This window comes from Rutidosis leptorrhynchoides, chromosome 9, assembly GCF_046630445.1.
Source record: "Rutidosis leptorrhynchoides isolate AG116_Rl617_1_P2 chromosome 9, CSIRO_AGI_Rlap_v1, whole genome shotgun sequence".
In the NCBI taxonomy this organism is placed as follows: Eukaryota; Viridiplantae; Streptophyta; class Magnoliopsida; order Asterales; family Asteraceae; genus Rutidosis; species Rutidosis leptorrhynchoides.
The window spans coordinates 15,896,860-15,922,582 of record NC_092341.1 but is presented as its reverse complement, the minus strand read 5'-3'; the positions used below and the strand labels follow the sequence as shown (position 1 = coordinate 15,922,582).

The following is a 25,723-nucleotide window of genomic DNA, read 5'->3' as shown; positions in this document are numbered from 1 at the left end:
TAAATTATATCACTCAAAGTGTATCTTAAACTTTCGAGTGTTTTGATCATTTACTTCTATAAATCATCGTCTCGTAGTATATACATATATATACATTTTTATTTTGAAATAGTGTTTTACTGTAGCAAAGTTTTTTTACTGTAACAAATAGTGATTTTCGAAAACACTGTAGCTTTTCGGGTACTGTAGTAATTTGAAAATACTGTAACAAATTAGTGTTTTACTGGTTCATCTTAAACGTTTTAGTTAACTTATCTAAATATCAATCGAATCAATAATCAAATGTTACTATCGTTTACTAAATAACTTGAAATTATATATATTCAAATAGATATATAAACCAATAAGTTTAATGTACGGTATCATGCAATTAAAACTTTGTTAGTATATATATGTATCTATTTACATATAATGGTTCGCGAATCGTTGAGAACAACCGAAGGGTACTTGAATAGTTCAAAAATTTTGAGATTCGATTTTACAGACTTTGCTTATCGTGTCGGAAACGTTAAATCATTTAAAGATAAAGTTTAAATTTGGTCAAAAATTTCCGGGTTGTCACATTATAGGTTCATGAATTGACCAGTGGCCAAGTCTTACTTCCGGCAAAGTAAAAATCTGTAAAAGTGAGTTATAGTCCAACTTTTACAATATAATTTTTTTTTTTTGGATGAGAATACATGCAGCTTTATAAATGTTTTACAAAATAGACACAAGTACGCAAAACTACATTCTATGGTTGGATTATTAAACCGAATATCGCCCTTCAAGTCTGGTAACCTAAGAATTTGGGAAATGGCCCCTAATTGACGCGAATCCTAAAGATAGATCTATTGGGCTTAACAACCCCCATTCAGGTTATGGATGGTTTAGTACTTCGAGATTATTATACAGACGAGAGGTTCTGTTTTGGGGATATTCTATGCATTAAGTTAACGTCGATTACCAGGTGTTCAACATATGAATGATTTTTATCTCTATGCAGTTTGCGAAATACCTGATATGAGATGTGTTATAAAAATGAAATCTTGTGGTCCATTATTATGATTTGATAATATATAGGTTAAACCTATAACTCACCAACATTTTTGTTGACGTTTTAAGCATGTTTATTCTCAGGTGATTATTAAGAGCTTCCGTTGTTGCATACTAAAATAAGGACAAGATTTGGAGTCCATGCTTGTATGATATTGTGTAAAAACTACATTCAAGAAACTTATTTTTGATGTAATATATTCTTATTGTAAACCATTATGTAATGGTCGTGTGTAAACGGTATATTTTAGATTATCATTATTTGATCATCTACGTAATGTTTTTTTAAACCTTTATCGATAAAATAAAGGTTATGGTTGTTTTAAAAATGAATGCAGTCTTTAAAAAACGTCTCATATAGAGGTCAAAACCTCGCGACGAAATCAATTAATATGGAACGTTTATAATCAATATGAACGGGACATTTCATGTGCCTTGCATGTGAGGGTAATTTCGGCACAAAAAAGTCTTTTTTTTCTTCTCATATTTCTTAAATCTCTAATTATGTTTGCCTGAAAACTACGTAACCCCAAGCCATAGATCACTTTATTACCCCTTCGTGACTCCCATACCCAAAACCATAATAAAATCAATCCCTAATTAAAATGATATCGAATGAATCGTCACAAACATTCCATCACTACTAATTACTCAGTTAATCAAATAAATTAAATAGTTAATAATTAAACCCTATCTTTTTAAGCCTTCACAAATATCATCTGCCCATTCACCCTTACCGATAGGAACACTCGTTCATCGATGGATGCTTAATTGACCGACCGATTATCCTCCGGAACGTATTAAATTAGGGTTTATGATTTGCATTGCTCTTTATTAATTAACCTCAGTTCAACTCAAAATTCATGATCGCATATTAATTATATACCTGCTATGCACCTTCTGCATCTCGTGTTCGTCTTTGTTCGAAAACACAATCTATTTTGGTCTCGGAATCATTAAAGGATCATTTACAGAAAATTAAAATTGCATATCCCTTTCAAATCATCTCGTGAAACTATCTGTTAATTTTCAGATGCTAATTCGAAGTATCGAGATCGAATTTCGAAGTCAAACTTCTGAGTAAAAAGTCAACCGAATTGATTTTGTTCAAATTTGAATTGGATGTTTTGTTTCAGGATCTATTAATGATTTCCGAGCGTTCAGTAGTAGTTTGCTACAACTTTTGTGAAGAAACCATATTCTAAAAATCATTCAATTGTGATTGACTGATTTCAAGTTTTAAGCTCGAATGAAGAACTCGTTCATCGAATTTTTCACGAAGATGCTGTTTTGAATAGAAATGCTTCACAAAAAGCCTTAATCAATGCATAAGGATGCTATTTCAATCGATTTGAAGCTCCAATTTCTTAAAATTAAAATTGTTAATTATAGTAGGGTTCATCAAGTTTTAGCGAAGAAGATGAAATACAGGATAAAAAGGTTAAAAAGACTATTCTACCCTCACATGTGAGGCACATGTCATGACTTAACGGACTTATTTAACAGAAGTTAGACGGAGGGACACTGGAACACAAATTTGTAAAATAAATGGATGATGTAAGCAGAAAAAAAATGAAAGGGATGCTGTTCACTATTTGGTGTATAATGGAGGGACCAACAACACAAAAAAGTCTAAAAATAATCGCCATAATAATAATAATAATAATAATAATAATAATAATAATATAATAATAATAATAATAATAATAATAATAATAATAATAATAATAATAATAATAATTTATCAAAGTGCATTCTTTGTTGGTGCATGTAATCACAAGTTCTATGTTTAATATACTCGTTTATTACAGTCATGTCATGAATGAACAAGTGTGTTTGAATATTGATTATCGTTTATTAATGTTTATCGTGTTTAACTAATGCCTAAAGATGAGTTTAGAATTGTTGGTTGGCAATTCTGATCATCGCCCCGATGGAAGGCACCATCGGACGAGGGACGTGGACCATCGGTCGACGGTCACTGCAGATGGCTATAAATATGAGTTGTGGGTTTCATTGTTAGGTTACGAACCCTACACCTCTTAGCCGTCATATTGTGATCTGCAATCGTCCCTAACACAACTTCAGCCGAATACAAACTTTAGGCGTCGTTCTAATCATCTAAATGTTGGTTTAATCGATCCCGAAGTGTAAACGTATTCGTCCCAATCTAGTTTATTGTTCAACTAGTTATAAACGTTTGATTTAAGGTCCATATAACGTCTACATTCTTGCCTTAGAAAAAAAAAACATTTGATACAAGCGGATGTTCGAAATTGTATATCTACAACTCATCTAATTATCATTATTTATTTTTACGTAAATAAAGAACTTAGTACATTATTATATTATATTATATTATTATTATTATATTATATATTATATTATATTATATTATATTATACTTATATTTTATACCTACATACTAAAGTGCATGCCGGAATCCGTCGTTTCAGTTATATCAGATTGTCGTTTTGCGTTTGCGTTCACACTCCAGCCGGTTCCTCAACTTCGGCTTAACTTACACAACGCCCCCGCGAGTTTACACTTTTTCAGGGGTAGAAAGCTTAAATATATAATTTTATTAAAATAAAAGAAAATAATTTCACCCGAATTTTTAACGGGCCCTATCTTCTCGCTCGGTGCTAGTTAAATTTTTCCGAGATCACCGTTCAACTTGAAAAAATCTGACGAACACAACGGGACTAATTACGCGCGAAACGGACATTGTTAAAAAAAACACTAAATATTTCATATCTAGTAGGTTGGGTTGTTTGTTGTACGTGTATGTATATGTATGAAATATAGGCCGAAATATTTAGTGTTTTTTTAACGATGTCCGTTTCGCGTATAGTTAGTCGCGTTGTGTTCGTAAAATTATTTCGAGTTGAACGGTGGTCTCGTAAAAATTTAACGCGCGGCGAGCGAAAAAATATGTCCCGTTGAAAATTTGAGTGAAGTTTATTTAAGTTTTTTAAATAAAATAATAAATTTACTATTTTTCCCTGATTTGGGGGGTGAATTTGAAAGTTGCATTTTATACCTACATACTAAAGTGCGTGCCGGAATCCGTCGTTTCAGTTATATCAGATTGTCGTTTGCGTTTGCGTTCATACTACAGCCGGTTCCTCAACTTCGGCTTAACTTACACAACGCCCACGCGAGTTTACACTTTTTCAGGGTTAAAAAGCGTAAATATATAATTTTATAAAAATAAAAGAAAATAATTTCACCCGAATTTTTAACGGGCCCTACCTTCTCGCTCGGTGCGAGTTAAATTTTTCCGAGATCACCGTTCAACTTGAAAAAATCTGACGAACACAACGGGACTAATTACGCGCGAAACGGACATTGTTAAAAAAAACACTAAATATTTCTGGCTATATTTCATATCGCTCGGTGCGAGTTAAATTTTTCCGAAATCATCGTTCAACTCGAAAAAATCTAACGAACACAACGGGACTAACTACGCGCGAAACGGACATCGTTAAAAAAAACACTAAATATTTCGGGTCATATTTCATACATATACATACACGTACAACAAACAACTCAACTTATTAGATATATTAGGTACCAAACAACATATATTCAAATTCGACCGCGCGTTGAATACAGCCGCAGCAACGCGCGGTCGAATTTTTTTTCTAGTTTTCATGAAAAGAAATGTATATGCATAATTTAAAATGAATTCAAACTTTAATAAAATCGTTATTTCACATACTCAATATGGACCAGGCCCATAAGTCAGAAAATTTTGGAAAATAAATAGACCAGGCCCATAAGATTGAAACGCTAGGTAACTCGGAAGGCCCATTTTAAACACTCAAAGTAACGGTTTCAAATCACAAGTCAAAACTTCCGTCACGACACTTTTCACGTTCTCACATTCACCACCATTTTCTCCGTACACAAACCCCTCACTTTCTCAATTCTCACTATATATCACAAATATTTCACATTTGCATGCACAAACAAATCACTTGCATTATCACATCCCTCTGGTTACATCTTACAATCACAACAAAAAGAAAATAACAAAAACATGTCTTCTTCATTCACTTCTTTAGTCCTTATTTTTTTCGCAATTGCAATCGCAACTGTTGCAGCCAAGGAGTTCCAAGTCGGTGGCCACGTTGGGTGGCGAATCCCCGTTGCCAACGAATCAGAACTCTACAATGTTTGGGCTTCTAGACGACGCTTTCATATCGGCGATACCCTTCGTTAGTTTCTTTAACTTCATTTTTTCCTCAATTTTTTTTAAAAATTTGTACAACAAATAAAATTCGTTAGTTTCTTTACCTTCATTTCTTCCTATTTTTTTAAAATGTGCACCATAAAATATATTAATTTTTTACTTATATATAGCAGATATGATACACGCGATATTAATTTAGTAAAAAATGTAAGGATTTTTATATCACTATATAGAGAACATTTTTATTTTTATTCACGTTAATAATGGTTAAATTTACATGTTTAGTCCTTTAACTTTTCAGAGTATATATTTTTTTGTTTATTGTTGCATCTAACAATCTGTGTAGTTTGATGTATGGGTGATTTTTTTTATATTATTCATTTGATATTTTTAACCGAGGTTGATTATTTATTTGAACAGGTTTTCGGTACGATACCGATTCAGTTGTGACGGTTGACAAATACGGTTTTTATCATTGTGATCCGACTCAACCAATTGACTATTCAACAAATGGGGATACACTTGTGAAACTTAATAAACCGGGAAATATTTATTTCATAAGTGGCAATAGGAAAAATTGTTATGAAGGACAGAGAATGATAGTGCATGTGATTATTCCCAAACACGTTCGTCCAACTAAAGCCGTTGCCCCTTATAATCCCTATGTTGCCACGTCACCATCGCAGTCTCAGGGGTTGGGCTCAAGTATTGTTACTGGTTCGGGGTCTGATGTTTTGGTTCCTGCTTCGGTCATGGGTTATGTTGCTTTAGTGACGGTTTTGGTTTACAGTTATTGAAAATTGATAATGACGGTTATGTTTTAGTCATAGCCGTTATGTTTTGTTTGGTCATGTTAAATTAATTAGTTTTTTTTGAGTTTAGAATTTGATGTTATTTGGCAGACATTTTAATTTTATTGATCGTATTGAAGATTTAGTTTTGATTATTTGATATGATGGAATTTTAATTTTAAGTACCATAATGTTTTATGTTGTCTCTAGTTAGTAGTTACTCCTGTAATATTTAACCGTTCTTATTTAGGTAAAAAAAAAAAAAAAAAAAAAAAAAAAAACCATTTTCAACGTTCGCTAGGGGTAAACTTTCTGTCAAAGATTGGTAGAAGATGAAAACTTTATTGACTTAATAAATCGGAAAACAATTTTGAAAAAAAGCGAATTCAACAAGATACATGAAATAATCCCGATTATGCTCATATCTAGAAAGCGGCTAACATATGAAACTATCTATATTGATTCTCATCTACCAATACAACAATACTATCAACAACAAACGAACCTACAAAACCAAAAGAAAGCTACGAAACATTAAACCGAAAGAAACGGACTCAAATTCTTTCATTTAAATAAGGGCTAATGTTTAGTACTCCGATCTTTTGTTAATAACATTTGGCACTCTATTCTTGTTCTCATCTTAAAGGAACTGAACTGTGGTTAACAGTTTATAGCTAAAGATTATGCAACCTTTTTGATTATGATGAGTGATCAAACTCAAATTCAACTAGTATGACCAAAATTAGGATCAAGTGCAATGAGGTTGATGTTGCTATGACGTTTTGGGACCTTATGATTGTCTTTAATTTCAAAATATCGATTAAAATCATCAATAATATCCCGATTTTGAACCTTCAAATTACCTTGAATAATCTTGTATGCTCTCGGAGAATGAAAGTTCAACAGCCCTCAAATGAAAGCCGAAGACCTCTATTTATAGTTTTTCATCTTATGCGGATTGCGCACAATTATTAGCAAACCCTCCGTATAATCCGCTAACTAATGCGTATGTATGTCATTTTCGCAGCTTATGTTTGCGCAACACATAAAGTGTATTCATATGCGTGACTACACATACGATCAATTAGCAGTAACTTTTATATTCGTCAAATTTAATTGACAACATTAACATTAAATACTCATGACTTCTGAGTTCTGATCTTTTAAATCGGTTGATGCAAATATGCAAAGTCACATTTCAATATTCTTGAAAGAGCAACAAAATACATTACATTTTTCTACACAAAAGATGCTTACAAAACTGCAGCTCCCCACTGTTAACTGTGATTGTCCAAATCTGGTCTAATAACAAATCCGACGTCAAATTCAGATGTTCACTCGATAGGGACCGATAACTTAACCAAATGGCATGTAGATCTTGCAAATTTACCTGACCGGAGCATCTACACCATAAAAACAAAATTTGCTTCTTCAAACCTGCATAAAACAATTTTATTCAACTTTTACTCATAAGCTTCATCAACACACATAGAATAGCAATTATATATATTATATATACACAATATATGTAAACATAGGTATCAATTTCAATATTTAACCTAAAGCAGACCAAATTTTGTTGTATTTTATCTCAAAAAGGTCAAACATTTTTTTATATGTTATTATTTACCAAACAAAATGGGTCAAAAGACACTAAAAAGTATTTATTACGTGCTTATATAGTTAAATCTTCCTAAAACACTACACTAAACAAACCTGACAAAATACTTTTACTATTTTGTTTTATATTCAGCTAAAAAAGATGCATGTAAGGGTCAGGTCAACTTGACCCTTTTGGACCCTTACTAAAATTTCCATTTGGATCCCTTACCCAACCAGCCCATTTTTACACCTGAATACACAACTACTAAAGAGGGTCAGTCGTGAAAGAAACAAACATAAGATAAAGTTACAACCTTCAAAACCTCGTTGAAGCTCGATGTTTATAGATTCACAAGGTGATCTGATTAGCTTCTTCCTTGTGCTTCATTAAAACTGATTGCATCTCTGCACGTTTTGCAGCCCTGATGTCAAGTATACTGGGCGGACTGGCTTGAATACAGCCATGTAGGTCAACCAAGTTAAGGAATTCTTGTTTGTTTAGACTTCGCTTCTCAACAAGTGTATCAACGACAGCATCCATAAGTTTCCTATTTTTGCTAAGAATCTGCAGAAGAAATCAAATACCTACTAGTTACTACATGTGAATATGTGATCAGTGTTGCAGAACCTGGAATTACTCGGTGAGTACTTGGTTTTTGCAGCTCAGGGAGTACTCGGGAAATACTTGGTCAAACTTGGTCAAACTTGGTCAAACTCAGGATTACTCAGAAAATGGCCAAAACTCGGGATTACTCGACTAATCAGTCAAAATTGCTCAAAATCCGACAAAGTCAAACTTAGTCAACATCCAAGTACTCCCCGAGTTGCCAGTCAAGTGGTCAACCATCAAGTAAAGCCTAAACACGTATAATGGTATACCTCTTTCGCACGTCCATAACATATATTGAGAATCCGCAATGCCTCGACATCAATATCCTGAATTTCAGATCTTTTATCAGATATATGAACAAAGGAATAAGGTATTGATATAGTTATAATTTGGAGATAAGAATATCAAATCTGTACATTTATTCGATCTGCGACCCAGAAATTAGATACACCGTAGTATTTGTCGGAGAGCCCACCAAGAACAAACGTCCGTGCAGCTGACCTGGCATTATCTGCTGTTTCAGCCCAAATTGTACTCAACTGCAGATTCCACATCAATCCGTCAAAAAAGGATTACAGAATTGTATATTTAATCAGCATGTAAAGAATATGAAAATATTAACTGGCTTCCCGAGGCGTATAAAATTAAGATTTTTACCTGACCCTCACCATGCCAAATCTCATCAGCTGCTCGTGGTGCTAGTTGAACAGTAATGTGATCTAACAGCGATTGTCGACTGTATGAAAAAATATTGATATTATACAAGAATTTGATAAGCAACTAAAAATGTAAAGAAAAATTTAAAATTTACCTCAGTAAACCTTCCTTAAACTTAATGTGATCCATTTTTACCCGTACATAACCCAGTTCTCTACCAGCTCTTGGAGCAATATTAATCTGTTTAGAACAAATACTCCAATAATTAGAAGTCGCTCGTATTGTATTCTAATCAAAACAAATACCCCCAAAATTAGAATTCACTCATATTCTAAGATACTGAGTAAATATAGTTATATCAAGTAGTGAAGAATCTTACAAACTCAATATTCCGAAGATCATGGAAGTTCACGGCTACAACCGCCATAGCTGCTTCATTGATTGCCACTTGCTTCCAAATTTCAGGGCTTCTTTCCTTCTTATCAAGCATACCTCGTTCTTCAATTTGTGCAGCTTGTAACAAGTCATCTGTGGTGATCTACATAAGTAGTACCAATGTACTATGTCAACATTTATATTGAAACCAAACATGTGTTATCTGCTAATATATACTCCGTAATATATATACTTATAACATAAACCCAAATGTATACCAAATACCTCAGTTCTGCCATCACGCATCATGTTAATTGCTGCAACCTCAACGATGTTAGCCAACTCAGCACCAACCATTCCGTCAGTCATAGTTGCAACAGCGGCGTAGTCTACATCTTCTGCCATTGGTTTCTTACGAGCATGTACCTATAGCAATAATAAAAAAAACACTGATTAGTTAGACACAAAAGAGTATACGGATAAACAATACTAGAGGTGGAAAGATGGACAAGACACTGGTAATGTGTTAACAGGTTAGGTTTAAACGGTGGTTTTTTGGGGCAGGCCGAGACAGGTCCAATTGACCCGAACCAGATTTTGTGCAAATTTTATAAACTTTCAATAAATAAATAGAGCGTCAAACATATTTAAATTTAAAATGCACATTATTTCAATCATCTAAATCAAAATATATCCAAATAAAATGACTCAAGAGAGTTTAAGCAGTATGATTTTTAGGTACACTTAGATAACTTTTCATTATCTATAATCCGTATGACCCGTCAGAAATGAATATTAATCCCAACCAGCTTTTATAACACATTATCCCAACAGCACAGGTTGACCTAACCTTTAAAATCTCGACACGTCCTATTAATCCTGGTTTAGGTATGAATATCTTTCTATCAAAACGCCCCGGTCTCACAAGCGCAGGATCCAGGATATCTGGTCTGTTAGTCGAAGCAATGGTGATCACATTTCCTCTTCCTTCAAATCCATCTAAGCATACAAGAAGCTGAAGTACAGCAAAAACTCAACCTTAATGCAAACACAAACTAATTACCAGAAACCAAGTAAAAAATTGTATTGAGTCATATAGCGAATTTGACCTGATTTAAAGTTGCATCACGTTCTTGCCCACCTGATCCCTTTATCAAACCACGTTCTCTACCAACAGCATCCAGTTCATCAATAAACACAACAGATGGAGCCTATGAGGAAATACAATAGGACAACAGGAAACAGCATACATAAAGATTACAAAGTATGAACATAAGTGCAAGTTAAAAACAAAAAAATTAAAAATTATAATTAAAAATCTCACACAATCTCTTGCTTCTTGATATAGTGCTCGGACACGTGATGCACCAACTCCTACGTATATTTCCACAAATTGGGAGGCCGAAATAGAAAAAAAGTTAACACCTGCCTCACCTGCAACTGCTTTTGCTAACAAAGTTTTCCCCACTCCAGGTGGGCCACAAAGAAGAATACCACCTAATATAATCATAAAACAAAAACAAAAAAATCAAAAATAATACAGTAAACACTTGAGCAGTATCATAAAAACAAGCAAGTAAAATTACAATCGGAAGGTATACCTGGGATTTTGACTCCTCGCCTGCGGTAAATTTCCCCATGAGTGAAAAACTTCACAATCTCTTCAAGTTCAAGTCGTATTTTCCCAAGCCCAGCGACATCTGTAAACTTCACATCCACCCCTCTTTCTAAGTATTGTGAAAGTCTCGTATTCTGCGCACGACGAACACGCGCACCAGATTTCATAAACTGCTGAGCCATCTTCATATATGGATTCTCCTCACCTTGTTTACCTTCTTCGTCATCATCAACACCAGGTTCAAGTCCCGCCATTCCCCTTTCAAGTTCCTTCATTTTCCTTTTTTCTTCAGCTTCCGCTTTCTCAATCTTTAACCTATCTTCATAATCCCGTTTCTGCTTCTTATAACTTAAAACCACTGTTTGGTAAAATATAACAAAAAACAGCAACCCAATACCTAACGTAACATTCGAATCACGAGCTAATTCTTTCCACATGTTAGACATTCGATAGTATTTCATTCGTGCTTCATTCATCGATTGCTCGCTATTAAGCTTCTGCATCTCCATCTTCTTCTTCCTCTCTTCCAACTTGTTCTGCGCACGTGCAGATTTCTCCATTTTCTCCATTTCTTTCTTCATACTCAACATTTCATTACTCCTACTCTTCTTAAGCTCCTCGCGTTGCTTCCTCAACTCCAATACTTTCTTAGACACCGGCTTCGGCTTCACAAACGAATACATCCACAACGGAACCTTCGCCAGAAACCCTAGAAACGGAGCCGGAACTTCCGGCATCTTAACCGGAGGTGTATACGCTTGAACGCACACCGAATCAATCTCCAATTCATCCCACGCTTCCCAAAACTTCCTATCACTTTCCACCGAAGGCACAACTAACCTAACAACCTTGTTATCCTCTAAAACAGCTAACACAACTACAGGTTTTTCCTTCAATCCTTTACCAGGAGGCTTGATTACATGTTTAAGCTCTCCGTTACGTTTCAAATTCAAAATATCGGTATACGGAATCCGATTAGCGACAACAGGGAGACCTTGTGACCATGATTTATACTCTTGAGGTGTTAATGACTCCACTTTTTTTACAGTACGTTTCTTTTGTGCAACTTTAGCTGCTAATACAGGTTGAGGTAACGAGGCTGCTATTACAGTTAAGGTTACAGATAATTGTAGTAAATTTAATGCTATTATTTTACTTTTTGATTCTAATTCCGTCTCTGAGTTCGATTGATTATGATTTTGACATGTAATTGATGAATTAGGGTTACGTGAGTGTTTTATAAGTGTTCGATATTGTAATAAGGAAAATTGGGGGAAGAATGAAGAGGATAGAATACAGTGAGATGACATGATAATATTCTATATATATACGTACAGATAATGAATATATATATATATATATATAACTATAATGATATATAGATAGACTGAAGAAGGTAGTATTACGTTACGGCAGGGGTTTTTGTATCTCTATGATGACGTCATCTTCAGTGAAGTGAATATTGTCCAGCAGACGTATTTTAGTAGTTGAAGATAAAATTGATATCTGAATTTGGAGGGGAAATGAGAGCCGGAACCGGGGGTTGTTGCCGGCGTGAGTTTTGAGAAAAGCAAGCTTTGTAGATAGGTTCCGTTTTAGCCCTGAGTGTCTACCCTTTGATTTTAGAAATTTCAGAGGCGAATCAGTTTTGGTAGTTAAAATGTTAAATAATTTAATTTTACTCTAAATTTTCGTGATTTTTAAATATAAACATAAGTGTAAAATTGAAAAGTTTTGACGTTTTAGGTTACAATAACAATACCCAATTTGGAATGTGTGGATATGAGGTGGTGAGACGTAGACAATCATTCATGATCAACGTTTTACGTTAGTCATAGCTTTTTGACTATATCCGTATATTTTTTTATTTTTTTTAAATCAATGTAGTATATTAATATGTATAACCATATAAAAAAATTCAGTATGAAATTCCACTGATAGAGTTTACAATTTGTGCAAATTAAAGGATTTGTATAAAGTCGTCCACGTGGTTTACCTCACATTTCAAGTGGGTCCGTAAATCCTTTTTTGACGTGTGGAGTTCTTGTATTTTATGCTAGTTGAGTCCTTATGATTTACGGATCCAACTTAACGAGTGTAAAGTACGGGAATGTTGCACGTTACTCACAGGATCCCCACGAGAGTTAGTACAAGGAATCCGCACGTCAAAAAAGAAAGTTTAGAGACGCATATTAAATATGAAGTAACCACGTGGATGCGTCATGTAATTTTGTCAAAATTATAACCCATAGAATAAGTCCTTGAATTTCATTTGCCTCGTAAAAAAACAAGTAAACGAATGAAATTTTCCTAATTAAAGTTATTCGCAAAATGTGAATGTTGTTTTAATCAGATTTATCGAGTTAAAGTTATTTTTTTGACCGTTTCATATATTTTTACCTACTCTGAATATGATTTGAGAGCTCTTTTTGAGAATGTTTAATGAGATTCATTTCTAATTTATAAGGCTGAAACAATCAACTTAAAAACATTTTTTCATACTTATTGCACCATCTTTCATCTTTCAATCACATTGACAGTAAGATGACATACATCAATTATTTCTTTCAGTGAAATTTTAGTACATAAACTTCAACACATAAATAAAGCCCTATTCATAAGAAGCTAAAACAATACTCCTATATAGCTTAAAATATGAGTCAAAAATCATCACTCTCAACATATCGAATCGTTCGCCTCCAGTCTTCAATACTCGGATAGCCAAACCACATCAAGAACCACAGACATCGCAAGCAAGAAGCATCCAAAAAACGTAAATGCAATAGAAAGTGCAACACGGTCACAAAAGCTATGCAACGCCTTACAAAAGTTAGGTAAAGATGAATGTTTAATCCCTGTTCGATTCAAATTAGTGACACCAGATGCAGCTGATCCAGCACTCATCATTGCAAACGCAAAAACCTGCACGGTTAATTAACTATTACAATCAACAAATATATATGTATATAGAGAATAGAGATATAAATATACACGTGTATATAAGTCTAAGACTTAAAATTTCGATTAGATAATTAATTAATACCTGATCACCGGCAAAAAGAAGCCATGCATGGTTCCTAGACGAGATAACGGAACACTTCTTTAACAACATTCTTGATGTCATGAACAGTTGAAGCAGAGAATGAATTGCCACCACTGATGTTACTCCAACCAAATAGCTGTTCATGCATCAAAACATTAATCAAAGTCACACGTACATTTGTTGCTAATTAATATGGAAATACAATTTTAATTAATGAGTTTAAGGAATTTAAACGATAAATGGGACGAGCTCTAAGAGCTCAATTCAAGCCGAGCTCAAACAATCACTAGCCTGGGTTTGAACATATTTCTAATATTATTTATTCATTTAGTAAACGAGTTCGAGATCGAGCTTCTTTCATTATATCGAGCTCAAACAAGCGTACGAGACTAAACAAACATTTTATTTATACATCATACATTATTATTTTTAATCGATCATATAATATAGTATTAGTATATATATAGTATTATATTATATTATACTATATACTATTACTATATACTACTAATAGCATAACAATAACTATATTGATTATCTTTATAAACGAGTCAAACTTGAGTTTAATATAATAAGCTTGAAACACGCCATACTCAAGCTCGATCTTTTTAAATTCTAAACGAGCCAAACTCGAATTTAGTTGAGTTTAATTAGCATGGCTCATTTACACCCTTAATTATAATTAGTACGAAATTATGTGTATAACAACACATGTATTATGTGTACGGGTTCTAACACTAGTTAGTTACTTAAATTATTCAAGATACGAAAAACCATAAGATGAAAGTATGTTACACTTCAAAGTCTTTAACGCTACATAAAAAAAATCTGAGCATGTGGGGAAGAAGCGTACTCGAAGGACTCCGAAAAGGACCATTTGGAATAAACAGGAACCTCAAAACCATAAAGTGAGATGGTCGATTTCTCTTTCGAGTTGATCATTACAGCCAAAGCCACAATCGACGCCAATAAAGAAACAAGTCGTAAACCCAAATGCATTAAGTCGTAGTTTCGTGTGAGCTTCCTGCCCGTCCTCAACGACACCGATGGCCCATTCGTGGTCCCATTTTCGACCTCCTTTGTATCCGGTGTCATTTTAATCACATTCTTCATTTTTGTTGTACTACTAGTAAAAGTGAATTGATAAGTTTTGTGTATTGACTGTGATGGTTTTTGGAAGAAAATTAGGAGGTTTTTAAAATGGTGAAATGGGCGGAAATGAAGGGAAGTAGAGACACGTGGCAGTGGTGAATGGATAAATGTGAAAGTGGTCCGTGAACGATGAGTTTTGGTTGTATTTGAGGTTCATGTATCGATGCACCATAAGTGCGTTAAATGGCTTGGTTTAGGAAATGTGATGCCTCAGTTGTTGGTCCAATAGATTTATCAAAAGTAGGTATGGTTATTGGCTACGTATAAAACAATAGTTTTCGTGTTTATGTTCATTAAGATGTTATTGATTTCTTCAGTGTACAAATTCATTATTTGTGAGAGTTATGAATCAATTTAGGGAGATAGATTACTTAAAAAAATGAAAACAAAAATTTAGATGTTACTCCGTAAGACTTAACTATTACCCTATTAATTCATGATCACAATATACTAGTCAAACCAACTCGACGTAGAGTACGTAGAGGGGCCAGTTTGTAAATATTCACCAAACTCGTTGATAACTCTTAAATTATACAGTTTTTTAATAACATTTTGAGGAGTTATCTTAGTATTTTTGAGTCATTTTGATACCAAAACACACTAAAATGGGTAAAATGAGAAAAATATATTTCTAATGATTATGTCCAAGTTATGTATTAAACAGGATCAAAAATGAAGAAAATTGCAGATCGGCTGTATGAAACCGCACGCATGGTTCTAAGGAAGCCGCCGGCTTTGAAGGAAAAATACCAGAATGTTCCAGAATCGATAATAATTGAAAGAACTTGTTGATCAAGAAAAAGGTAAAGGAAGCCGCCGGCTTCCCAATGAAGCCGCCGGCCTGGTTTACACGTTTTCTCAACTTATTGATCAAGTTCAAGTAAAAATGGAAACAAAATCAAGATAAAATCAGATAGATCCGGCGAATCAAGTGAAGCCGCCGGCATAGCTATGAAGCCGCCGGCTTCAATATGACGGTTATAAGGATTGACTTGCTAATCAAGTTTAACTTGCACGAGGAGTCACCGACTCAAGGTAAGCCGCCGGCTTCCCAATGAAGCCGCCGGCTTGGCAAACCGCCCCAGAATACTATAAATTGAAGCCCCTGGTCTCAGTTTTCATATGTTCAAAAATTCAGAAGTTTGTAGAAGTAGATAGTTCGTTTTTTAGGGGTTTTCTCTAAACCCTTAGGTTAAATTTACTCTTTTGTAATCAAGATTCAAGATTTTATTCAAGTAATTTTACATCTACCTTCTTTACAAGGTATGATTCTATCTTTAATTTATTGTTTTGTCTATTTTATTTTCTGAAATTGTTTCTATTCGTCTTTTATCATGAACTAAACGTTCATAGTGATTACGTGGACGAAAGTCAAACTTCATCTGGAATTCAGATGAAGCCGCCGGCTTCACACTCAAGCCGCCGGCTTGGTGTGAAGAAAGCCGCCGGCTTCGTGCTTCGTCCTGTGCAGTTTCTGGTTCTTTTCCAGATCTGTATGGTTGAGTTTCTGTGATGATCTTTAAACTGTTTTGAATCTGTTTTGCTTGATTACACTTGTTTGTCATGCTTAATGTTTAAATAACATGATTTTAAGGTTGATTAGTCCTTGATCTGATAAATCTATTATTTGATTCATGCTACTTGTTTAGATCTAGTCCATCAAACTTGTTAAATTGAATTGCATGCAACTAAGTGAAAGAGTTTAATAGTGATAAACTTATTTGATTTGAATTACGCTTATATAATAGAGGTTGATATTGTTAGGTTTAATCGAAGATCCTTCGTTTGGATTTGTTTAATTAATGATTGCATGAAAACTTAGTAGTAATTGGCTTTCAGCTAGTAACTTGAGTTGATCTACTTGGTGTTTAATAGCTTATATAATTTGTCAGTCTATTTGCATATTGATCCTCATCACAAGATTGGTATGTATCATGTAATTGAATTGAACATGAAGAATTAAGATGTTAGTTATGCACATCACATATCTAGCATATGCTTTAAATCCTACTTATTGATTGATATGCAACACTTAGTTTAACCTATTAAGGGATAATAATTGGTCTATGATTGTTATTCTACTTTGTGTTAATATAAGTCATGAAACTTATTTAATATGAATCCCGTATGAATTGATTGTCTATGTAATCACTTGTGTAATCACTTGTATAATCACTTGTATAATCACTTGTATACTTATTTGTATCTTTATCTTTATCTTTGAATCTTCAATTCCTTATGTTATTATGTTTATCTTTTAAAAAGCAAACTCTTTCCTAAGATAAATCTATCCTATAAAAGACATAAAAATATATCTTTAATTCTTTAATAAGAATTAAATAATAAAAACAACTCTTATCGACACCACCCGTCTCATGGGACGATAACCTTACATACTACCTCTGATCGGGTTTTGTTGCTCGTTAGGGTGTTAAAGTGTAATAATTAAAAGGTTTTATAAATTTAAAAGTTGAAGATTAAGCTAAGCACTACTGCACACACTTTTAACACATCAACTTTTTGGCGCCGCTGCCGGGGATTGGCCTAGTAAATACGGAAATTGGATATACTTTGGTTATTGATATTTCTTGAAAACGGGTGATGACTGTCTTCCTTTAGGAGAGGGTTGTTGGGGTTCCGATTTAAAGGCTCATGCCCAAACCTAAACGCTGACGGGTCACTTAAGTATTGAAAGATTCAATAGGCCTTGTATGTTTGATTATTCGTTGTTATGCGATAAAAGTTGTTATTTAATATTTATATTATTAATTACGTCTCTAATATTTAATATATTTAATAATTTAAAATCTACTTATACTCTAAGATACTTCTTAAATAGAAAATCTAAATATATAAATCCTTTAAGGCTTAAAAGATTTTCTCCTAAAACATTTCTTTTCATGATTCTAGATCAAATGATTACTCGATCCAAGAAACCGATCTTACAAAGAACGTTGTCAAATCCTGATATATTATTTAAACTTTCTAAGGATTCGAAAATAGTTAAGAAATTAGATTTCCAAAAAGGAACTACTTCTAGTGATGATTCGTTATCTAGCCCTCCATCTAGTCCTGATTCTAATTTGGGATGTCTTTTTGGTTCAGAAATTGAAATGACTGATTCAATGGAAGCGTTAATGAAAGCTGGTCGGGAAGGATTAGGTCATGCTATTACTCAGCCCGAAATTAAAGAGAATTTTGATATTAAGGGTCCTATTTTTTATTTGCTAAAAGACAATCAATTTAGAGGTACGGAGAAGGAAGATGCTAATGCCCACATTCGGAATTTTAAAGATATCTGTAATTTGTTTAACATTAATACTGTGGAGAGTAATATTATTTATCTTCATCTCTTCCCATGGTCACTAAAGGATGAAGCTAGGGAATGGTTGAACTCGTTACCTGAAGGAGATATTACTAGTTGGGATACAATGGTTGAGAAGTTTCTCACTCGATTCTTTCCTGCGTCTAAAACTGTCACCCTTCAAACTGAAATTGCTAATTTTCGTCAGAAAACTAACGAGTCTCTTTATTCTGCGTGGGTTCGATTTGGTCAAATGCTTAGAGGTTGTCCGCAATATGGTTTGGATAAGTTTAAAAAGGTAACTACTTTCTATAAGGGTTGTGATATTGCTACAAGAAGAGAAATTGATACATCTGCTGGAGGAAACATTATGAGCAAAACTGCCGAAGAAGCTGAAACTCTTATTAACAAGTTGGCTGCTCATTCCCATGAATGGCACCAAGACTTAGATATTTCTCGTTCGGTGAAATCTGTTAGTTATGATTCTGAAGATATGGTTAAAGCTATGAATGGGCAATTGGGTAATTTAGGAAGGCAGATTGAAAAGCTTACTAAGGAAATGCATATGATTAAGGTAGGTTGTGAAAAATGCCAAGGTCCTCATGCTACTAAAGATTGTGTTGCTAGTCTTACCATGGAGCAAGTCGAGAATGTTTCGTATGTTAATCAATTTCAAGGAAACCCGAATTACCGAAATAATTATAATACGCCTTATCCTGCTAATAATAATAAAAACCCACCTGGTTTCTTTCATGTTAGAGCACCCTTCATTCTAAATTCTTCTAATGCTCAAAAATCTAATCTTGAAGAAAACATCCTCACTTTTATCAAAAATCAAAATGAAGCTAATGATAACATAAAAGCTCAACTTTCCCAAGTATAAAATAATCATCAAGCGTCCATTCAAAACTTAGAATGCAATGTTACTAAGTTATTCAAACTTGTCGAGGGAAAAGTTCCAGTTGAATCTGAAGTTTCTAAGGAAGTTCGTTTTGAGAAGGTGAATGTTATTAGGGAAGTAAATAGGGTTGATGTTTATGAACCTGGTTTGAAGTATTTATGGGAGTTTGATATGGTTGAGGAAGAATATGATCAGGAAATAAAGAAGTTAACTGCTACCGAAGAAGATAAGTTAAAAGATGATAAGGTTCGAGGTCTTGATCGTGATGAGGTAATTTTCATGCATGAGTTGTTTGATGAGAAGGAAGAAGAAGTTAATAAAAAGGTTGATTAATGAAGTTAATAGTGAAAAATCTAAAAAATCGGAATGTGAAGATAAAGATGATTGGTTAGCTGATACTATGAGACAGTTGGAAGAAAGGAAAAAGGAAGGTTTCCGCCCTCTTTATTCCTTCACAATTAATCTGGTAGATCCATATTCATCACTTGACGTTCCTGTTGCTGTGTGCACTGATCCTGGGGAATTTTAAATCCCTTGTTTAATTCGTGGTCCAATACCAGTTATGGGATTAGCTGATACTGGTTCTAGCATTAATGTTATGCCATTTTCTGTCTATAATCGTTTAGGATTACCGTCGTTGGAACCAATCAAAGGAAATGTTTGTTTTGATGATAGTCGTCTACATGAACCGTTGGGGATTGTTAAAAAAGTTGAAGTTATTGTTGGTTATGCTTTCTACAAAATCGATTTTGTTGTGATCGACTTGAAAGAAGATCCGATAACTCCTTTAATCTTAGGATCTCCGTTTTTAGCTACCACTCGTGCTACCATTAACTATGCTGATAATTCATTAACTATTCGTTATGGTGCAATATTTGAGTCTATTCCGTTAGTTCCAATATCCAAAGTTCCTCGCTCTAATGTTAAAAAGGTTAAGGTTGATAAAGAGGATGATGATGACTTTACCGTGGATAAAATTGTTACTGAATTCATAAAAGATCAATATAAACTTAGCACTGAAGTGAGAAAACATATCCATGAGTTAAGTGTTTCATTCGAAATGTCTTTTCGTAGGGGTCTTGACATCACATTGAATTTCTTGCAACAAATTAAAGCGTTGAATGAGTATGAAAAAAGTAAGTGTGAAGAGAATAAGTCTAAGGAGTAATTCTGTGAGAAGAAAAGAGACGCGCAAACGACTCTATAATCAAAACTACCTATCTCTATATGTTTGTTTATTAGGACTATATTATGTCCAAGTGTTTTAATTGTTTTATTACTTTATTATGAATGTAAGAGCAATATAGCTCATAAGTGTTTAAATGTTTAAGTGATGAAGAATTATTAATAAAATATTATGTTCGTATCATGTTTGTGTTATTTAATATTCTTGTCAAGTTATTTATTCAATTCAAAAGAAGTCCGCAAAAGTGCTCGCAAATCATATTATGATCCTACAAATCGAGTAACATCACTCTTTCCCTTATTTTTTTATTATGTCCTTTGTTTATTTATTTCATTCTTTTATTTATAAATGCAATGAGGACATTGCATAATCTAAGTGTGGGGAGGGAAGTGATTAATCACTTGAAAAAGTATAAAAGATACTATCAAATTTTCCCGAAAAGGTTGAAAAATGGGTATAATTTTAAATTTTTTTTTTTCAATTTTTTGAAAGTACAAATTCTTTGTCAAACTTATGTCTTTCTACTAACTTAATCTTAATGCTAATAAAAGAACTACTCTCAATTTCGAGATCGGATTACTTGTTTAACATAAGGAAGTTAAAAGCCAAAAATTGTGAAACGAGTGCAAGCTTATAGCCACTACCATATGGCATAAGAAGCATGGACCACTGAGGCAGCAAAAGATTCCCAAATAAGGGCCAATTTAGAAAATTGCCAAATGTAAAACAAATGCTAAGCATGAAAATAAAAGAAATGAAAAGGAAAAAGAGCCCAATGAAGGCTAACAAAAGAAAAGAGCTCCAATGAGAACCATATATTTATAAAAGTTAGAAAATAAAAGAGTCCAATGATGACCAAACTGTATAAATCTGACTTAATAAACCTTTAGGACTACTTATAATCCTTGGTCTGGTTCAGACTAGTTCTTATGAATAATAAATACTAACTTCTTATTAAGACATACTTTTGACTTTGCAATTTTACTTTAATACCCATGATATAATTTATAAGGTTTACTTGAGGACAAGTAAAGGTTTAAGTGTGGGGAATTTGATAACTCCTAAATTATACAGTTTTTTGATAATATTTTGAGGAGTTATCTTAGTATTTTTGAGTCATTTTGATACCAAAACACACTAAAATGGGTAAAAATGGGAAAAAAGACATTTTTAATGATTATGTCCAAGTTATGTATTAAACAGGATCAAAAATGAAGAAAATTGCAGATCGGCTGTATGAAGCCGCCGGCATGGTTCTAAGGAAGCCGCCGGCTTTGAAGGAAAAATACCAGAATGTTCCAGAATCGATAATAATTGAAAGAACTTGTTGATCAAGAAAAAGGTAAAGGAAGCCGTCGGCTTCCCAATGAAGCCGTCGGCCTGGTTTACACGTTTTCTCAACTTATTGATCAAGTTCAAGTAAAAATGGAAACAAAATCAAGATAAAATCAGAAAGATCCGGCGAATCAAGTGAAGCCGCCGGCATGGCTATGAAGCCGCCGACTTCAGTATGACGGTTATAAGGATTGACTTGCTAATCAAGTTTAACTTGCACGAGGAGTCACCAACTCAAGGCAATGAAGCCGCCGGCTTGGCAAACCGCCCCAGAATACTATAAATTGAAGCCCCTGGTCTCAGTTTTCATATGTTCAAAAATTCAGAAGTTTGTAGAAGTAGATAGTTCGTTTTTAGGGGTTTTCTCTAAACCCTTAGGTTAGATTTACTCCTTTGTAATCAAGATTCAAGATTTTATTCAAGTAATTTTACATCTACCTTCTTTACAAGGTATGATTCTATCTTTAATTTATTGTTTTGTCTATTTTATTTTCTGTAATTGTTTATGTTCGTCTTTTATCTTGAACTAAACATTCATAGTGATTACGTGGACGAAAGTCAAACTTCATCTGGAATTCAGATGAAGCTGCCGGCTTCACACTCAAGCTGCCGGCTTGGTGTGAAGGAAGTCGCTGACTTCGTGCTTCGTCCTGTGCAGTTTCTGGTTCTTTTCCAGATCTGTATGGTTGAGTTTCTGTGATGATCTTTAAACTGTTTTGAATCAGTTTTGCTTGATTACACTTGTTTGCCATGCTTAATGTTTAAATAACATGATTTTAAGGTTGATTAGTCCTTGATCTGATAAATCTATTATTTGATTCATGCTACTTGTTTAGATATAGTCCATCAAACTTGTTAAACTGATTTGCATGCAACTAAATGAAAGAGTTTAATAGTGATAAACTTATTTGATTTGAATTACGCTTATATAATAGAGGTTGATATTGTTAGGTTTAATCGAAGATCCTTCGTTTGGATTTGTTTAATTAATGATTGCATGAAAACTTAGTAGTAATTGGCTTTCAGCTAGTAACTTGAGTTGATCTGCTTGGTGTTTAATAGCTTATATAATTTGTCAGTCTATTTGCATATCGGTCCTCATCACAAGATTGGTATGTATCATGTAATTGAATTGAACATGAAGAATTTAGATGTTAGTTATGCACATCACATATCTAGCATATGCTTTAAATCCTACTTATTGATTGATATGCAACACTTAGTTTAACCTATTAAGGGATAATAATTGGTCTATGATTGTTATTCTACTTTGTGTTAATATAAGTCATGAAACTTATTTAATATGAATCCCGTATGAATTGATTGTCTATGTAATCACTTGTGTAATCACTTGTATAATCACTTATATAATCACTTGTATACTTATTTGTATCTTTATCTTTATCTTTGAATCTTCAATTCCTTATGTTATTATGTTTATCTTTTGAAAAGCAAACTCTTTCCTAAGAGAAATCTATCCTATAAAAGACATAAAAATATATCTTTAATTCTTTAATAAGAATTAAATAATAAAAACAACTCTTATCGACACCACCCATCTCATGGGACGATAACCTTACATACTACCTCTGATCGGGTTTTGTTGCTCGTTAGGGTGTTAAAGTGTAATAATTAAAAGGTTTTATAAATTTAAAAGTTGAAGATTAAGCTAAGCACTACTGCACACACTTTTAACACATCACTCGTTGCTCGCAGTTATATGTTGGGTTTAATTAATTTGGTTCGATTTTAACGGTTAATACGATTTGAGTTGGATATTTCATTATGTGCTTGACACTATCACGCGAGAAGGCATCTCTAACTGATGAGAAGATCGAGATTCCTTGAGTTGGTTCGTTTGTTCATGTTCTAGTTTCCTTGGTCTTTTCCCTTTTTGATGTGTCTGTTGGTTTTGTTGTTGTTTAGTTTGCTTCCTTATTAGTGGTAGGTTTTAAGTAGTTTGTTAGCTTGTTGTGAGGTTAGTTTGTTGTTTTATGTTTATTTCGTTCCTTTTGTTTTGTCTCGACTCGCTTGTAGATAGTCGTTTTTGACTAAGTTTGTTTAGGTTGCGCTTTCTAGCTGTGGGGCCTGCCGAGACTTCTTGTATCTTTTGATATGATCGAGTTCCTTGATTATACATGTTTCTTGTTTTTTTCGTAAAAAGAAAATGACATATTTCAACATTAACGTCTGACATCTCATTATTCTCACCCACATCAAATAATGAAAAACATGTTCAGATTAGTTGAAATATGATAATTCATTTATTGTACTTGTGTTTTTGGATCTCATTGAGATAGATACACTCGCTACCCTTCCGTTCTGTTTTTTGTACTGATTTTTTCGTGGTCTACTTTCAGCGTACCTCACCATGTGTCGTTGCTAATCTTTTCGCATGTTACCTCTCTTCTGTGTTGGTTATCTTGATGATGTGGTTTTACTTTCAAATGTGATGCGTGCTTTTCAAGTATACTTATTAGGTATCCATTCGTCATTTTCAATCTCCGAGTGGTTATTCATTTTATGGTCAGGTTACTTATCAAGTTTACTTCTGTTGGTTTTACTCCTGATTCTGTTCGTGGCTTATTTTAGATGTAGTTAAGACGACTCCTAGTTATGTATTGGATGCGGTTTGCAGTGGTTGTTGTTGTTGTTGTTGGATGCAATCGATTATTGGTTATTTTTTTACCTTCGAAAACTTTTCGACTTTGACTTAGGTGTAACATCCCGTTTTTCATCATACATGTCCGAGGTATGTAACTGATCTTTGGAATGTTCATACTTGGTTGTATAATTGTATAAAGATGATTGTACGATGCGTGTATGAAGTGTACCAAGCGTGTACGTGTTGCTTGTTCGAATGTCGAAGAAAACTGGACGTTGTTTGAGTTACAAGGTGTGTACGTACCTTTTCGACCCCAAATAAAGTTTGAGTTGATGTTTCAAAACCTTACCATTAGAAAGGAAATCTTATTACGTTTCCAATGATATTTGATTCATCGAAAACGAAGTTACGGTCAAAAAGTTATGGCTAAAACAAGTTGTTGAAGTTCGGATGAAATAGGCTATTGCCACGGCGCGACCAGAATGGCCACGGCGCGACAATTGCCTATTTTGAGGGTCGGAAAGCTTGAAAATGTGATCTAAAATCACCCTTTGGGCCACGGCGCGGAGGGTTTACTCCGCGGCGCGACAATAGGCACGATCTGATTCTTTTCAGCCTTTTAATGAGTTAAATGAAGGGCAAAGTTGGTATTTCATATGTGGAAGGGTTTTTGGCCATAAAACTGATCCCAATCTTATCCAAACCTCATTTTCTTCATTCTCCTTCCCTCCCACTCACACACCAAACCCTAGAGAGTGTGACGACCCGAAAATTTCCGACCAAATTTAAACTTAATCTTTATATAATTCTGACTTGATAAGCAATGAATTTTAATAAGTCTTGAACCTCCGGAAAGAGTTTTACACAAGCTTTTAGTCACCCTTTTATTCCGACGATTCACGAACGTCATAACTTGATTTAATTGTTTAATTGTTTAATTATTGTGTATATATATATGAATTTATATATATTTAACTTGAAAATATGATAATTAAATATCTCATTAAGTATATTAACAAAGTATTATATATATATTTTCATACTACTAATTTAAAGAGTTTTTGAACAATATATATGTTACTATTTAAACGACGTAATTAACTTATGTTAAAATTTATTTACATATAATGTATTACGAGTGCAAATACATCCTTACAAGTATTAAATACACATTATAATATACCAATACATATAAAAGATAGCTATACTCGTATTTTCGTTCAATTTCCTCAAGAATTCTACTCGCATTCATACGGTATTTTTACCCGTATTATACACAGCTTCTAGAAGTATTTACTATTGGTATACGCC

The 25,723-nt window shown here is 33.7% G+C and overlaps 3 protein-coding genes across 3 annotated transcripts; 1 reads left to right on the top strand and 2 right to left on the bottom strand.

The window, feature by feature from the left end:
• The first annotated feature begins 5,080 nt into the window (after positions 1-5,080).
• On the top strand, positions 5,081-6,030 carry LOC139867775 (early nodulin-like protein 7). Its single transcript, XM_071856130.1, has 2 exons — positions 5,081-5,258; positions 5,654-6,030. Exons 1-2 carry the CDS (start codon positions 5,081-5,083, stop codon positions 6,028-6,030), a joined length of 555 nt encoding a protein of 184 aa, XP_071712231.1.
• A 1,078-nt stretch (positions 6,031-7,108) lies between these two features.
• Positions 7,109-12,234, bottom strand: LOC139865790 (probable inactive ATP-dependent zinc metalloprotease FTSHI 2, chloroplastic). The gene is made up of 12 exons (XM_071853892.1): positions 10,870-12,234; positions 10,593-10,765; positions 10,378-10,479; positions 10,119-10,283; positions 9,554-9,694; positions 9,273-9,431; positions 9,048-9,133; positions 8,894-8,972; positions 8,653-8,775; positions 8,506-8,562; positions 7,941-8,191; positions 7,109-7,461 (listed from the first exon to the last, which is right to left on the bottom strand). The coding sequence occupies exons 1-11, from the start codon at positions 12,194-12,196 to the stop codon at positions 7,976-7,978; spliced, it is 2,628 nt and encodes an 875-aa protein (XP_071709993.1). The 5' UTR covers positions 12,197-12,234; the 3' UTR covers positions 7,109-7,461; positions 7,941-7,975.
• A 1,358-nt stretch (positions 12,235-13,592) lies between these two features.
• On the bottom strand, positions 13,593-15,024 carry LOC139867774 (CASP-like protein 3A1). The gene is made up of 3 exons (XM_071856129.1): positions 14,783-15,024; positions 13,930-14,065; positions 13,593-13,808 (listed from the first exon to the last, which is right to left on the bottom strand). Exons 1-3 carry the CDS (start codon positions 15,022-15,024, stop codon positions 13,593-13,595), a joined length of 594 nt encoding a protein of 197 aa, XP_071712230.1.
• Between the last annotated feature and the right edge of the window lie 10,699 nt (positions 15,025-25,723).

Excerpts from the sequence above, each read along its gene's own strand:
- LOC139865790 (XM_071853892.1), bottom strand. The coding sequence starts at position 12,196 with ATGTCATCTCACTGTATTCTATCCTCTTCATTCTTCCCCCAATTTTCC. Across the intron at positions 9,695-10,118 it reads GACGTGTCGAGATTTTAAAG|GTACATGCTCGTAAGAAACC; the intron begins GTTAGGTCAACC and ends TTATTGCTATAG. Across the intron at positions 9,134-9,272 it reads ATCTTCGGAATATTGAGTTT|ATTAATATTGCTCCAAGAGC; the intron begins GTAAGATTCTTC and ends TGTTCTAAACAG.
- LOC139867775 (XM_071856130.1), top strand. The coding sequence starts at position 5,081 with ATGTCTTCTTCATTCACTTCTTTAGTCCTTATTTTTTTCGCAATTGCA. Across the intron at positions 5,259-5,653 it reads TCATATCGGCGATACCCTTC|GTTTTCGGTACGATACCGAT; the intron begins GTTAGTTTCTTT and ends TTATTTGAACAG.
- LOC139867774 (XM_071856129.1), bottom strand. The coding sequence starts at position 15,024 with ATGACACCGGATACAAAGGAGGTCGAAAATGGGACCACGAATGGGCCA. Across the intron at positions 14,066-14,782 it reads TCCTTTTCGGAGTCCTTCGA|CTATTTGGTTGGAGTAACAT; the intron begins GTACGCTTCTTC and ends ATGCATGAACAG. Across the intron at positions 13,809-13,929 it reads TTCTTTTTGCCGGTGATCAG|GTTTTTGCGTTTGCAATGAT; the intron begins GTATTAATTAAT and ends TTAACCGTGCAG.